The 15821-nt window shown below is 39.1% G+C and overlaps 1 protein-coding gene across 4 annotated transcripts in view; it reads right to left on the bottom strand.

Annotated features, from left to right (window-relative positions):
- spidr (scaffold protein involved in DNA repair) overlaps window positions 1-11632 on the bottom strand; it is a 44181-nt gene extending 32549 nt beyond the window's left edge. For all 4 annotated transcript variants that reach the window (XR_013094037.1, XM_076876507.1, XM_012916800.5 and 1 more), the window contains exons 1-8: window positions 11465-11632; window positions 10978-11139; window positions 10818-10881; window positions 9583-9789; window positions 7364-7503; window positions 3431-3666; window positions 2681-2790; window positions 209-428 (exon numbers count right to left, since the gene is read on the bottom strand). Coding sequence is in view for 3 of the 4 variants with exons in the window: in XM_076876507.1 (XP_076732622.1) it covers window positions 209-428; window positions 2681-2790; window positions 3431-3666; window positions 7364-7503; window positions 9583-9789; window positions 10818-10881; window positions 10978-11139; window positions 11465-11479 (1154 nt within the window). In the remaining variant the exon portion in view is untranslated. The remainder of the gene's footprint in view (window positions 1-208; window positions 429-2680; window positions 2791-3430; window positions 3667-7363; window positions 7504-9582; window positions 9790-10817; window positions 10882-10977; window positions 11140-11464) is intronic.
- Between the last annotated feature and the right edge of the window lie 4189 nt (window positions 11633-15821).

Raw genomic sequence — 15821 nt, forward strand, 5'->3', positions numbered from 1 at the left:
AATATCTGCTCTCAGTGACATCACAGAGAGCTAAAAGTAGAAAAAACTGGAGCCACCTGCAGTCCAAGGTTTTGGCTCACTGGAATTATTCTTATATACACTGACCTTTTGAAACTTAAGCCATGTTTAATATGTAACTATAACTTTGTAACAGAAAATAATGAAAGGGGTCAGCTTTAAAAGTGTGCCCCGTGCACCATCTGCTTACCATGGTGGATATATGTGGATGATGTCACTGGGTGCAGGAATCAGCTGTGCAGCTGTCTCTCTGTTGAATAACACCAACATACGAGCGCTCTCCTCAGAGACCGGGTTAATGTGTTGGTGGCCGTCTCCGGGGGGTTGGTGGTGCTCGCAGTGCGCCAACTGCATGCTGCACTCCTCATGAACCTCCAGTACCTCGAGCACCAGCACGCCAGCCTTGTCCACTGGAGATCAGAGCAACAACAACAACACAGATGTTTAATGCTTGTGTGTGTGTGTCTGTGTACACAGTGTACTCATGCTCTCTGTGGGACTCATTATGCATTATGAAATTTTTTTTTAGCATCAGAACAACTTGCATTGCATATCTGTAAAGCTGTTACTGACTCAGCCTGAGCTGGATACGAGACGCAGTAAATCCCAATGGATGACTGCACAAATATTTGGAATTTCACCACAACGCTGATTGCTTGGCGTGAACTATAAAGTCCACAGAGATACTTAAGAAGAGCAAATCACAACGATGCCCTGCAGCTGTAAACCAAAGCGAGATAGGAGGGAGACTTGGCATCATGAAAGCGAAGTGTGTAAACTTGATTGCATTGAATTGTTAAAATTGCAGAAGAGAAGGGGCAAAGTCAATGCAGCTCATTGTGTGTGTGTAGGTAAGTGGCCAGAGGGGGAATTTTAATATGATACGAATGAATCAGATCAAGGAGACTGTTGGAGAGGTATTAGGTTTTAACAAGCATTTGTCCAAACATGAATGCTAAGTGGTTCATTTGTGCTCTGTGCATTGAGATCCCAAATAACAAAATCATTACAATAACACCAGGCAGCACTCCAAAACCGAGAGAATACTCGAGTCCTCCTCTTGACCTGCAAATTCAATATTTTAGGAAACAACTCAACACCTGCATACTTGTTTTATTGTGGGGTATTTATCTTACAATATAAAGCGCCTTGAGGTGGCAAACCGGGAACAGACTGTTTGCCTTAAAAGTGAAAGTAGCACCTTTTAAAACGTGTTAGTTTCACGAACATTCTCCATTTCCAGTTTGCGTTGCACTTTTTCAGTTTTCACTATTGCTCAGCAGCTAGCTAGCACTGTCTGCAGAGAAATTCGATGTGCGTCATGCAAACCATGGGCAACAAAAGCAATCACAAGAAGGTTTTTTAATGCAGTACCATCTTCGTGACCAGGTTCACCTAGCAACAGACAGCAACCTCCAAGAAACACTCGCAATGAGTCGGGAATGCACATTTTTTTCCTTTTGACCAGAAGTTTCAAGGGCATCGCAGACAAGTGTCTAGGCCTATGTGACTGAGGCTTTAGCAACCTGCATCCATAACCTGCTAAATCTTGCTTAAAATGCCAGAATTTCACTCAACAAAACAGAAGCACAAACTCCTCGGCTGAACTCTACCACACAGCGTAGCATTTACCAGATAAATGCCATTAAAATGCTCCGAAAGGCACCAACTACACAAACGTGGTGGAGAGGTGCAAACCAGGTCCAAATTAGCAGAGAGGCCTAGGAGACAGAGACACTCTGTACGTGTGTGTCTTCACACGTGTCAGTCAAATTGGCCATTCTGTGAACTCTGAGCCTTATTAACATCCAAATGTATGAGTCAGAAAGAAGTTCACTCATATATATATATATATATTATAATGAAGGAAATTATTCAGAGAGGCCAAAACTGCCTTTGTATGAGGCTGAAAACATGACTTTTAATGCTACTTAATTGGTGATTTGAACCATTGATTCCATGGTGACTGTTTGGCCTGCAGTTTGCGGGTTGAGTGTAGCAGATTAAATTGTGAAAAATGTTCTGGAAAAAGAACATTTTGCACCAAAAGATATATATTTTTTTATATTTAAAAAAAATCCTGATGTCAGCCATGTGACGTTAATGGGTTGAAAAGACTAAACAAACAAAAGTCTTTGTGCAAAAAAGACAAAAGAAAGATCAAATATTGATTAGACTTCTAAACCAGGTCAAGTCAAAATAAACTCCTACATTTCAACCCATCTTCGTAGCTCGTTACGCTAGTCAAACCATCGACTGACCACAAACTAAGTTAGATCAGGTAGGCGTTTTCATTTTCCACAATCAACTGTCACCTCTGAGTCAATGCTCATGTCCTATTACGAGGAGATACTTAACAACAAGACAATGCAAGTGGTTTGGTACGCCGCGGAAAGGAAAAAAGAAAAAAAAAGGTAGGCAAGCAGCTTCCTGTCACCTACATGTCGAGTTCACAGTTCAGCCAGCATTTCCTCAGCGTGGCCCCTAAGTACAATCACATGTATGGTTAAAAAAAAAAAAAAAAAAAAAATCACACCTTTCAGCCAGGCTTCATCCCACTCACAAATCAAAGTTCACTGTTAAACTTTAAGTGATGATTCACAGGTTTATGTGTGTATGATCCTGGTGTGATCTGGCAGAGGACTCGTGTGACGTGGATCACCTGTTGTGGTTGTTGCTGCCGAGGAACCAGAGATGGACTGGTGCTTCCAGAAGCTGATAGCTGACCTCTGCCTGCACTGAAGTCGATTCAGCCTTTCTGCCAGACCTCCACTGTGAAAAACACACACGCGCACGCCCCCCACCCCCACAGAGGTAGATGATGTAATGTGATAAACTCACAGAGCGCAAGCAGTCTAACCAACGCACAAGCAGAAATGTTTATTTCAAAGTGAAGTAAAAGATTTTCTGATGCACAGAACCAGCTGTCAAAGACTACAGAAAGCCATCTGTCAGATTTGGTGGGCTTAGAGATTGCAAACGACATTTAGCACCCACATTGTGCCACCAGGTGTCCCTTTCATCATCAGTTCTGCCGTGGAAACATTGTCACCAAAGTCTGTCTATCACCTGGCTGCAAGCAATACATCTTGCTTTGTTTGTTCGTATTGTGAAGCAATGCACTATCACACATATTATACGCTCAGGTGCAATTTTTATTAAAACTAACACCGTCCTGCAGAAACTCTAACTCCATGAAGGCTGCAAAGACCAGTGCGGTTTCTTGAGCGTCACTGACATAACTTTATGATAATTTTGAAGGCTCACCTGTGTGAGGTTAATGTTATGTAACTTGACTGATATCAAACTTCTATAAAACTAAATTCGGTGCAGTAATATGATACGCTCATATGCTGCGTATCAGCAGAGGTACTAGGCATTTAAAAACAGTGGACTGGAACAAAAGTCACACCTTTGAAACTTTCTTCTCTTTTTGGCAGAGTCTTCTGGAGTCTTGGGTTGTCTATTGACTGGTTTCTGGGGCGTTTGCAGCATCGCCTGAGCAGATCTCACCCAGTTGCTGATTGACTTTTTGCTGCCCTCACCAGTTTGGAAAGGAAAGATCTCAGAGTCCAGTCTGCTTGAAGTCATTGGGCTGCCAATATCCTCTCCATCAGACACATACCCTGAGATCTCAAGCTCTTTAACCTGGGAACAAAGTAAGCATTTGACGTGGAGAACAGTTGTAATTTTGTAGTTTGACATTCTTGAATGAAAACGTTAAAAATGCTCAACTGCAGTCAAATGCAACTGTATGTTATATGCTGACATCCAGCTCCACATTTCTCTTCTAGGACTCTAAACACACTCTGAATGATTTACATCTCAAAGTAACCCTTATTTGTCTTGGTGCAACCTCTCAAAAAACTTCATACTAGAAACTGCCAAGGGTTCATTTTGAGCCCTTTGGTATTTTAAAAATCCTGTAGGTTTGTTAAATTAAAATTCAATCATGTCATATTTTCTGCCATTTTCAAAAATTGGCTTATTCATCAAATACTCAATTTTGGGGTGTGGGCGATCAAAAGAATTAGGACAACTTTTACCAAAGCCGAAATGTTATGTAATGTAAAACCACTACTGCAGCACAGCATGTTGCTTAGAAACGTGATTTCTTTACACACATTGTGAGGTTGTGTGTAAAGCCTGTCACAAAACGAGTTACAGCTAGGTAGATGTGACTGATAAATACATATAGAGAGTGACTGTAGTTAGATAACACATGAATAATTATTGCTGGGCACATGATGAGTTGGAGCAGAGCGGGGAGTGTTTGACCGAACAGGGCAGGTTGCTGGCTGTGCAGAGCAAGTAAAGTAAATCCAGAGCACAGCTACCTGTGAGGTCAATTCAATCTCATTTACATTTATTCTAATGTATATTTTTTATTTCACATTCTGTAAGAAAATGCTGTAAATCATTAATAAAACTAATAAAACCCCTTAAAATGAATCTTAAATATGTATTTTGTCAAATCTTCCTTAATATTATAAAAATTTAGATGAAAATTAACAACCTAACTTCTTCAAGAAATGATACCTTTGCTATTACTGCTGTTGTTACTGCGGTCAAAATGACCCTCCTAGTGTTAAATTCCTTCCCCTTTCTTCTGATTGGCTGACCCTTGTAAACAGAAGGTGTCAGCAGGTGAGTGAGGTTGCTGCATTAATCACCAGGATATCCTCTCCCTGTACAGAGCTGAAATAGAAAAACTGTCTGAAACAGTGTTTAAAGCAATCAGAAGTCTAAGCTTATTGCTTGCACATACACACATTTCAACAATAGGAGCACCCATCCCTATAAAAGTGTAAGTGTGTATATTATATATAAAGGCAAAAAGTAACGCTTTTAAAAGGGTTCATCCACCTGTAACATATTCATGAGTAATTAATGATTAATAAAAACAATAAAATCAATATCAAAAATCAAGAGGATGATACACCGACATGCAGTCAGGCTGATTAATTGTCAAATTAGTGCACTAAACAATCTTTCTTGCTGTATCATTGCTGGCTACACCTGAAGGAATCTGTTCTCATGGAAAAATCCACGAGAAACCTGAGTTCCTGTCATGTGCAGACAAGACCAGCATACCAGGCCCTGTCAGCCAATATGCTCTCTTCTTTGAATCAACTTGACCCTGCTAGGCAGCGTGCCAGCAGACGTCACACTCCAACCAGCTACAGAGAAAAAGGAACACTATGTTCCTGGCCCCGGCTCAAAAATGTTTTCACCAGCACTGAAAGCATTATAAGTACACAGCTCTACGCAGCCTCTTCCACTCACTCAAGTTCTCCTGAACAAACAGTAGTAAAAAAGTTGTTTATAGCCCTTCTCGAGCTCTTATGTGGTGTGGGTGGTTGACCCTTTAAGCGCCGATGTCGGTGGGTGTCGGACCGAGCAACACACTTCATCTGGGAAGCAGCCATCCCCTTTGGCCTTGAAGCGCGGAGTCGCCTATACAGCTCCGCCTGTCCTCTCTTAGCGGCTAGTACAAAAACACAGAAATCTGGCAGGGGCACATTAAGTGACTCAGCCATGCGTTTATCTGGAGTAGTAAATTTTGCCTAGGATTAGGATCCTTCCCCCCTCCCCCTCCCGTATCCTGTTAGATCCGGTTTGATTTACAATTGGAAATGTGTAAGTGAGCTTTCCGGGCAGCAAATAAAAAGTCCAAATAGGCCAGAACATTCTGATATTCTAATTAAGTCAATATTTACTGTGCATATACTAAATTTAATCCCACTGATAATCGGATGCAAGAAAGCTACGTACTATTCCTTTCAAATATGTAACATTTGATCTGCCAAAACTACCCCGTGCACATATTTCAGTGCGACTACATTAAACTATAAAAGTAGGACTCTAAAGGCTTCTTTCTAGAGGCCCTCTGACCACAAGCCTCCTGTTTGTTGATCTTATATTTTTTTGACCCCAAAGAGCTGATAACAGCAAATTATAAGTGTGACAAGAGGAAGTAGCTGGGGTCTGCGGGACTGATGTTAATCTCTCGTCAGGCTTCCTCTCGATATATCAAGTTAGTGCTTTTTGCAGCCTCAATAAAAGGACCGTAAGCGACAGGCAGAGGCTATACCAGTACCGAGACAAATGATCACCGGCTTCAATCTGACCCATCCTCGTGTTCAACGGTGTTCTCACAAACCGCTATCTAGTCAACCGCATTCATTCAGTTTTGCCACAACCTGCTGATCTTTTTGTTTTTTAAATTGTAATATGTGCTCTAACAACTAAACTGCATGTGTGTGGTCTATGAGCTAAACACTGTCACCACTCCTTGTACATTCTCACCATGCCAGCCCTGCCTTCAACAAACAGTACCTCTGAATGGCTTGTGAGCGGGAGCAGTCGAGCCACTGTGGGGGGGGGATCTTTCATTACACCGTTGAATCTGATGGTTCAGTTTGCATGAATTATGTTTTGTGTTTTGGCTTTAAGAAAAAAAAAGAACAAACACTTCAAAAATATTTAATTTACTTTGACAAAGTACAAAAAAGGAGCGCAAATCTGCACATTTGTAAACCTGAAAGGTTCAAATATTACTCAATAATTTCCATTTTCTCTGTGTCGCAGCTCTACAGTGTTTTTATTTCTATAAATAACACGAGTGGAAACTATGCAATTCTTTACATATTGTACTTAAAGAGAGGCAAGTGCTTTTTTGTGAGTTTCACATCACGCATAAATTAGCCCCAGTGTTCAGATCTACTTTGCCCTTCACATTAAACCTGTGTTTTACTGCTGGCTCAGCTTCTGAACTTTGACAGAACATAACCTGAATCTAGAAACTACTCTGGTTTGAGCCTATGGGGCCTTCTTAGGACATCAAAACATGGCTGAGACAACGCTCCACCTAGTGGTTTCAAGGCTAAACATTCAACTGCGACAAACTGAACAAAAAATTACTGAAAAAAACAAACAAAAAAAAAAAAACAACAACTTTGAGACAAACACTAAAATATAATATCTACATAGTATCTTGCAAGAACACAGGCTTTCATGCAGCATCTGCTACAGCTGCAAACAAAACCATCAGATTAGCAGCGAACAGTATTCTCCAGCAGGACGCCAGAAAAGTTGTTAAAACACACAGATGAGCACTTCTTAGACAAATGCATCAACTGGCAGTCAGCTGATAATTAGAAACACAGTTGGTAATATACTGGACTAAGGTATTAAGAGCTTAGGAAGGCATATAGCCCCACCTAGTGTCCCCTAACACAAACAGCACTGATCTACAGATCAGTGTGCCTCACTATGCAGGTGTTTTTAAAAAAAAAAAAAAAAAAAACACTTTCACGGCACAGATAGTTTAAGGTTTACTTACATCTTCAGTTTTAGAAGGGAAGTCATTTGGCTTCTCTTCAGAGGAATCACAGTCTGAGATTTGTTGCCCACTGTGCTTTTCAACATCTTCCTGAGACTCATCACCCAGGTCGCTGTCTGTGTCAATAACGGGAAGGTCATCTAGGAATGAAAGAAAGAGCTGTGCTAGTGCTGTAAATTTTATCTTATGGCGTTTATCAGACTATAGAGATAACTGAGCTGTTAATATATAACAGAAGTTTATCACCTTAAGTCAATTGCTTTTACTAAGAAAAATCTGGAAATGGACCACAAAGTAGACTGAGTTAAAGGAACAGTTAAGCTTTCTAAGAAATTTGTTAATTTACTGTATTACCCAGCGTTACAGACAATAAGCATTTTTTTGTAAATTTGCATCTGTACACCAGCACAGTAGGTTAAATAATGAAAATCTGATTGAAGGCCACACTTTGAGATTTTGATTCAAGGGGTTTAACAAAAGCGGTGCATTAACTAGTCCCGAATTATAGCCAATACTACACTTAGTCCAACTAGCCCATTCTTGGAAAGCAGGAATGCACTGATCAGCTCAGCAACACCAATGGAGCTGGAAAACAACAGAAGACAACTTTCTCGAGGAGTTAAAGTTTACAATAAAGACGTGCTTTCACTTTTTGCACAATACTCACTCTTTTGCACATTTCAATTGCACTGTTGTGTCTGTATTGTTCTGTTCTCTCTGGTGTTGCACTGTTTTTGTTGTGTTTTTTGACAATTTTTGCACATTGCACTTTATGTAGTCCTGTGTTGATTGTCTGTTATATGTCATATAGAGCACCATGGTCTTGGATGAACATTGTCTCGTTTCACTGTGTGCTGTACCACTGCACATGATTGGAATGACAATGAAGCCACCTGACTTGACTTGATAATGACCCAAAACATACTGCAATAGCAATCCAAGAGCAAAGAAACGGTTGTCACCTGATCTCGAGTGAATAAGGGACGCTTTTCAGTTATTAAATAAAAAAACTGAAGGCAGAGAAACCCACAAACGAGCAGCAACTGAAGGTGACTGCAGTAAAGGCCTACCAGAACATCTCAAGGGAGGAAACACAGCACATTTAATAGTGATGGGTCGGTCGCGAATGAAATGGCTCTTAGAGCCGGCTCTTTGACGTGAACGACGCGAGCCGGCTTCTTATCGAGAGCCGTTTTTTTTTTTTTTCTCTCACCCTCAAAACTCCAAAACACGTAAAAACTCCAAAACACGTAAAAACACGTACAAACTCCAAAATACATAAAAACTCAGAAGCACATAAAAACTCAAAACACGTACAAAAGATAACAGAACTGCTCCAGGATGCTAGGGGCAGTGTTGAACTTTTGTTACCTAGTGGCTACACAAGCCAGCAAGTACCAACGACCGGATTTGGTGTGTGGTAGCAAAAGGTAAATGAACATTTTTTTTAAATTATTATTTGACTATATATGAATGCTTGTGTATAAATACACAAACAATACACATATGCTTTTAATTGTGTAATTTAAGTGATCTAGGTAGCTCTGTTTTGGAAGTTCAGTTCATACTAGAAATGTGTTTTGGAGTTTGTACGTGTTTTGTCTCTAGGGGCCACCGCATATATTTATATATAAACATATATAAATAAAACCACTTTTTTTTTACATTAGTGATTCCTTTTGTGCATAATTTTATATTGTTGTTAATAATAAATTAATTAAAGCAACAAAACAACCTGAAGAGCCGGTTCGGAGCCGAAAGAGCCGGCTCTTTTTAGTGAGCCGAACCGAAAGAGCCGGTTCTCTAAAAAGAGCCGGAAATCCCATCACTAGCATTTAGTAAAGTCCATGGGTTCTAGTACTCAGTCACGGACTATAAAGGATTTTCAGCTAAATATTAAGAACTACTTTTACATTTAAATGTTATGTTGGTTTGTCCAATTCATTTTGAGCTTCTAAAAATGGCAAACTGTAAAAAAAGTAACTGTAAATGAAGAAGACTGATAGTACACCAACATATGTTTTTTTGTCATAAAGACTGAAACAAAGAATGCGCTAGTTTGACCATAAAAGCACCTCCAAAGGTCAGAAACTATTTGTTTTGTCGTTAAAAAAATTGACAAAAAAAAAGAAGAAATTTTGAAGATAAAGGTGAACTTCAGTTAGAATAACCTGAAATGTAAAATTTCTCCCTCAGCAAGTCACAACTTAATTTTATACCTTTATCAGTGCTGAGCATGAGCAGTGCTCTGCTGTAAGACTGAGTGGAAGCTGTGGGTCTCCCTCGACTGTGACACTGCTGCTGCCTCTGTGCAGTAACTCTGGATGGATGCTGCTCCTGGGTCTCATCATCAGGCTGCTCAGAGTCACTGGAGCTCCATGCAATGTTCACTGGGTCCTCCTCACGGTGAGGGGAACTGCTCTGAACTGGGAAACACATACAGAAGGGGACAATGCAATGTTCGAATTGAATCACTATGAGGTGCTTGTTAAAACTGGAGACTTACTTCTGAAGACTATTGAAGAAATTACAAGAAAGCTTGCCTATAACAGTTGTGGCTGTGCTGAAAAATAAAGGTGGCTGTATAAATACTGACTTTCTAGCTTGTTAGAATTGTACAAACTCTGTTTTTGCCTCAGATACTATTTCCATTTAGGTTTGCACATGTTTTAATAATTACTATAAATCAAGCATGCCCCATGTTTTGTGTTATGTGCGCATATACTAGGTATCACGTTAAGAGAAACCCACTTAAAAGTGATCTTCAGGTGAAGGTGATTTCAAGATTGACCAGTACATTTAATCTGTCATTAATTATGTAATGATTCATTAAATAAGCAATGATACAGAAATCAATATGAAAAGTAAATTTCAAATGACAACTAAAAATATGCAAATATGACAAATATATTAATAACCCTTTTTAAACATTTCCATTTTAAAAAAACGTGTACAAGAAATTCACCGTTTCCACAGACTAATTTCAATTTAGATTAAGAGCACACACCCCTAAAGTGTTTTCCAGTCAATAACCAAAAAGTATGATTTTGTATTTCAAAGTAAAAGAAATGGCATATATGAGCTCTTTTTCATCTGGAATTGCCCTGGAGTAATAGGATACACCCTCACAGTGTCACCCAGTCTAATTGTGCATTTCAAAGTAAAAGCCCTCTGAAACATCATACATTAGATATTTCTTTTCCTCTGGAAAGCTTCGGACAGCTATTATAAGGAAGCTACCTGTTGCCACAGACTAACTAATTTTATAACTGCTGTACATATTTCCCATTTTCCTAACAAATTTAAAAGAAATGAGTGGGCCCTGACTTGTGAACAGTACTGTACACTTAAGTATGAGGTACTTACAGAGTATTAAAAGTTGTGAGGTAAGATAGAAGATAGAAAAGTCTGAGATGGACCATAGCAAAAAAGGCCAGCAAACTGAGCAAGATACCTGCAGCAGACAACTGTTTCAGCTTCTTTAGAGTAGATATTTTTCTTCCTGAAGACGGAATGATCTGCAACAAAAAATAGAAATCCACAGTATGAACACAGTTGGGAGTAGCAGGGTGATAATGCTAAGAGATGGACGGAAAGCTGTTGATCTTTATCACCTTTGTCACCGGACTATCCAAAAAACTGTCTCCACACTTCTCCCAGCTCTTAGCGGATGAAAGGGAAGAGAGCGAAGAGGGCTCCCTGCCCACTTTCGGGAGAGCATTTTGGATATCATCGGGAAAGAAAACGCACTTTATGTCCCTGGAGTACCTTTTACGCTGCAGAAAATTAATGAAGAAGTAAAAGGGGTTAGCTTAATAATAATAATTTTTTTAAAAGCCTTTAACGGTTTTTGCTAAGATAACCCTGCTGGAGGCTTTAATGATAATTTCACCTGTATTTACTCTGACAACTGAATTACAAATGACAGTGGCTATATTTGCTGTTATTAATAGTTAAAATATGATTCTAGCAACACATGCCTGGCTAGTAAACCCCTTTCCGCTGTGGGCGGGCAAAACCGGATAACATGGGCTGCTAAAGCTAACTAGCTATACTCCATTGAGTAGCATTAACTGGCTAGCTAGTTACCAGACTTCTTACCTTCCTGGAACTCATTGAGAAAAAAAAAACAGTCAATGCAGAGTTACTGAAGTGGTCTGTGTGCGTGTCCCCAAAGCGTCATTAGAAATATAATATATCTCGAACCCATCTTTGTGAAGTTACCAGTGTTTCCTCCCTCACTAGTTTGCTAAGCGCAGGAACAAACTAGTGGCGCTTACCCAATCTGGAGGTGCGTTTCATAACTCACCAGCGTGGACCGGAGGCGGATATGGGTGAGATTCTCACACCAAATCACTCAGTTATGCCTGTAAAATTTAGATTGATTCACTTTTCTTGAAACTCTTAATACTGTTTTCTTCTTGAGTTTGCTTTTCTGCACTAGGCTGAACTGCACAAGTTTAAATACGTACCAAAGGGTATATTATTCTACTGATACAGGTAAAAGTCCAAAAATCATTACTACAGTAAATATACAGGCCAAGTTACTACTCTTTATAAAGAGTCATATCACACTGTCATTATTATTTTTATCATTATTATTATTATTAATTGGAATTGGAATCTATGGTGGAAGCCTCTTTAATGCATTTCTCATTTTTGCATGGAAGCAAAGGGACCTTCTCTTTAATAATAACAATAACTGTTTAAAAGTCTTTAAGCTTTTCAAGCTTTTCTTCCCTGCCCAAGCATTCAATGCCCTTTATGCCTCATTCTCCCATTCATACAAAGAATGTTAGAGTAGCCCAGACATACATACAAACACTTAAGCACTTTGACACATATTCACACTCTGATGGATGCATCGGAAAGTAACTTGGAATCAATATCTTGTCCAAGGGTATCTGGCGTGCAGAATAGAGCAACCAGCAAACCACCAACCTTCCAAGTAGTAGATGATCTGCTCTACCTTTCTGAGCTACAACCACTCCCATTTTGAATCCAATTATTGCACTTCTTACTCTTCTACTTCTTACTACTTTTTAAAATGCTTTAGTTATGTATTATTCCGAAAATTAAGTGGATTATTATAACTCAAGCTACTAAACAACATATAAATAGTTAAAATAATCAATAGCTGCGACATGAAAAAGACATAGACAGCAATAAATCAGTAACTGTTATCCAATGACGTCATGTATATGATTCTAAAAACTGTCATTTTACTTCATATATATTACAATGTACAACCTCTGAACTATTAACCTACTTTAAGTAAAATATCTAAACACTTTTTTTCTGCAACTGAACTATCCATCACAAATTGTGGTTTAAATACTATGCCTTATTGTGTGAAAGGTTCTTTTTACACAATAAGAATGTGATAGGATCCAGGGCTCCATATGAGCTTGAAAATTATGACAGCAATGAAATGAGTCTTGGCTTGCTAAACTTTGCATGGCCACAATCTTGATTTTTGCATCACTGAAGTAAAAAATCTTGAGCAGGACTGTGCAGAGACCTCTACAACAGAGGGAGCTAATTCCTTGGGATGTTCGACTACATATCCACTTCCACTGCTTCTTAAATGTTGAGTTGACCAGACCTTTCTAACCTTGTGTCTTGCAAAATTAGTCTGTCACACTGCTAGCAAAACCTACACATCAGTTGCAAACATATTTTTTCATCAAATAGTGACTTATGTGAAGGAGAGGATTGTAGAAGAATTGAGTTACGGTACCAAATATTGTAAAAATAAAAAATTAGCACATCCGAATCTATAAAGAACTGTGTCACAAATTTGGATCGAAATATGTGCTTCAGACTGTGATGGAAAACAATGATGTGACTGTCGTTCCAGGCATTTTGGAGGCCTTAAAAGCACAGCTCAAAAAATCAACCCAAGAATCTTCTCTTCCATGTTTTGTGGTTTAAGGAAGACAGTCGCCTGCTGCATAACCACTGAATAACAGAGACAAGGAAATATTTATTTACATGCGAAGTTACAACCCTCTTTTCAAAATATAAGTACATAGGCTGCAGCAGATGACCACCCCTTACCACCTGGTTCTGCCAGGGGTTTCAGTCTGTAAAAGGGAGTTTTTCCTTCCCGCTTGGTGGTCCTTGGTGGTCCTAGGTGGTCCTAGGTGACACACTGGAAAGATTACATTTGTCTGATTGTCAATTTCCTCCCTAATACTGTGAGTAGAGCAGGGCGATATGGCCAAAAATATTTATCACGATATATATTTGAAAATTTGCGATAACGATATAACCGACGATATAATTGATGCGAGACAAAATACAACTCCACAACATTACTAGCGCAAAAAGACAACCTTCCATTTATTTTCACTTAAACAAGAAGCTGGTTTTTATGTACATTAAAGCTTTATAAAAATATAACAGTGCAAATGCAAATTCCTTGCTGACAGTTTAACCAAAAGGCATTTCCAGTAGAAATGGGCTGACATATCCTGAGCATAACCATGTATAATATCCACTGAAGTTAAAAAGAGGTGCTTTGCAACATTAAACTGCAGTGTGCAGTACGCATTTTTCGGACCATAAGGTGCACGGGATTATAAGGCACATTAAGCGAAACAAAGCAGTCAGATAAATCAAACTTTATTAAACTCATTCTTCTTGCTTCCTCCACTTCTGTACCATTGATTCATTAATGTTGAATTCTCTGGCAGCTGCTCTATTCCCATGTTGCTGCAGTATATTAATGACTAACCTCGTATTGTGGATGGATTATCTCAGTTGTTCTCCTGACTGAAGTTTGGTCCGTTTACAGCATCCTGCCATGCGATTGCATTTGTCTCTAACCATGAAGAACCTTCACGTTAACTTTTATAAGTGGAAAAGTGTTAGTGTTCGTCCTCCAGCTTCACTGTTTATGTTATGCTAACATAGCTGTGTCGCTAGCGATCACGTAGCACATCATTATATACCAGCTAGCCCAACTTCAGTAACCCTACAAACGTCACTGCTGTTTAGTTTCCCGTCTTCATTTATGTTGGAAGTGATAGCAGAGCTGTACGTTTGATTTTTTTCAGAAATCTCTCAGTCAGAACATGCAATATCATGCTTAGGTAACTAGCGAAACTAGCGAGCTAACTTCCGCTAGCTTCCTGCTAACTTCTAACTCCGTTAAATGTAATAACTTTTGTTTTCATGGATGCCTGGAAGTTAAACTTCATAGTTACACCTGGTAAAGCAGCAATGCTGATCGTTTTATTAAAGATGAAAGAATTTAGACAGTTTTTAACTCTAAGTGATGCTGCAGTGTTGTTTGACCTGAAGCATACGGCGTTTAGGACCCAGATTACTCCCAGATTTAAGAGCATCTTAGTCCGACAAATATGACAATAACAACGGCCGCTTGCATGTTCTGCAAAAAAATGTGCTTTGTTGTGTATCTGATGGACAAACACTAAACCAGTTCCACATCACGGAAGTTGCACCATTTTTACAAACCAATTCTGGTTCATCTGTTTCACTCAACAATCGGCCATGTGCGTATGAAAACAAAGGCACTGCGCACGCGCGTTTTACTCCCATTCTATCGCGATATTTCATTTTCCTATCGTTGCCTAACATTATACCGGTATTACCGTGAACGGTATAATATGGCCCAGCCCTAACTGTGAGGTCTTTACCTTGCACTTTTTGGACACTCTAAGTTGTTCACATAAATTGCCTCTTAATTGGAAAATAAAACTAAACAGAAAACGAAATAAATAGATGTTTGTGATTTTCTCAAGAACATTTGACTTGAAGGCAAAGGGGAAAAATGGTTTGTAGTAAATCTAATAAATGATAATATAGAAAGAGTTTTTTTTGGTTGCTGATTAAAACAAACTATAAATGCTGTACTAGATACACTATATTCAAATTCAAATTCAAATTTTATTTGTCACACACACACAACCATACACAGTATGACATGGGGGTGAAATGCTTGTAGCTGTACAATGCCCGACCATTAAATGACAGAAGAAAAGTTCTACAATATTTACAATTTACTACAAAAATTTACAAATTAACTTAGGAATTTACAGTAAAGAATGTGCAAATAGCAGAAGAGATTATAAAGATAAGGATTATAAATTATAGGAATTATAGGATTATAGGAAATGTGTGGTGGTGCGTGTGGTGACGTGTGTGAGAGTCCAGTCTTATAGTGACGTGTTTGGGAGAGTCCAGTCCTACACCTGGTTCAGGCCCCGAATAGCCTGGATAGCCTGGATTGCCCAAAGTATTTACTCACTCACTGTGTTCCAATCACTTCCATAGACACAGGTGTGTAAAATCAAACACCTAGGCATGCAAATTGCTTCTGCAAACATTTGTGAAAGAATGAGTCGTTCTCAAGAGCTTAGTAAATTCCAGCGTAGTACCATGATAGGATGCCACCTGTGAAACAAGTCCTGTTGTGTAAATCCCTCAGTAC

This window comes from Maylandia zebra, linkage group LG18 (assembly GCF_041146795.1).
Source record: "Maylandia zebra isolate NMK-2024a linkage group LG18, Mzebra_GT3a, whole genome shotgun sequence".
Classification (NCBI taxonomy): Eukaryota; Metazoa; Chordata; class Actinopteri; order Cichliformes; family Cichlidae; genus Maylandia; species Maylandia zebra.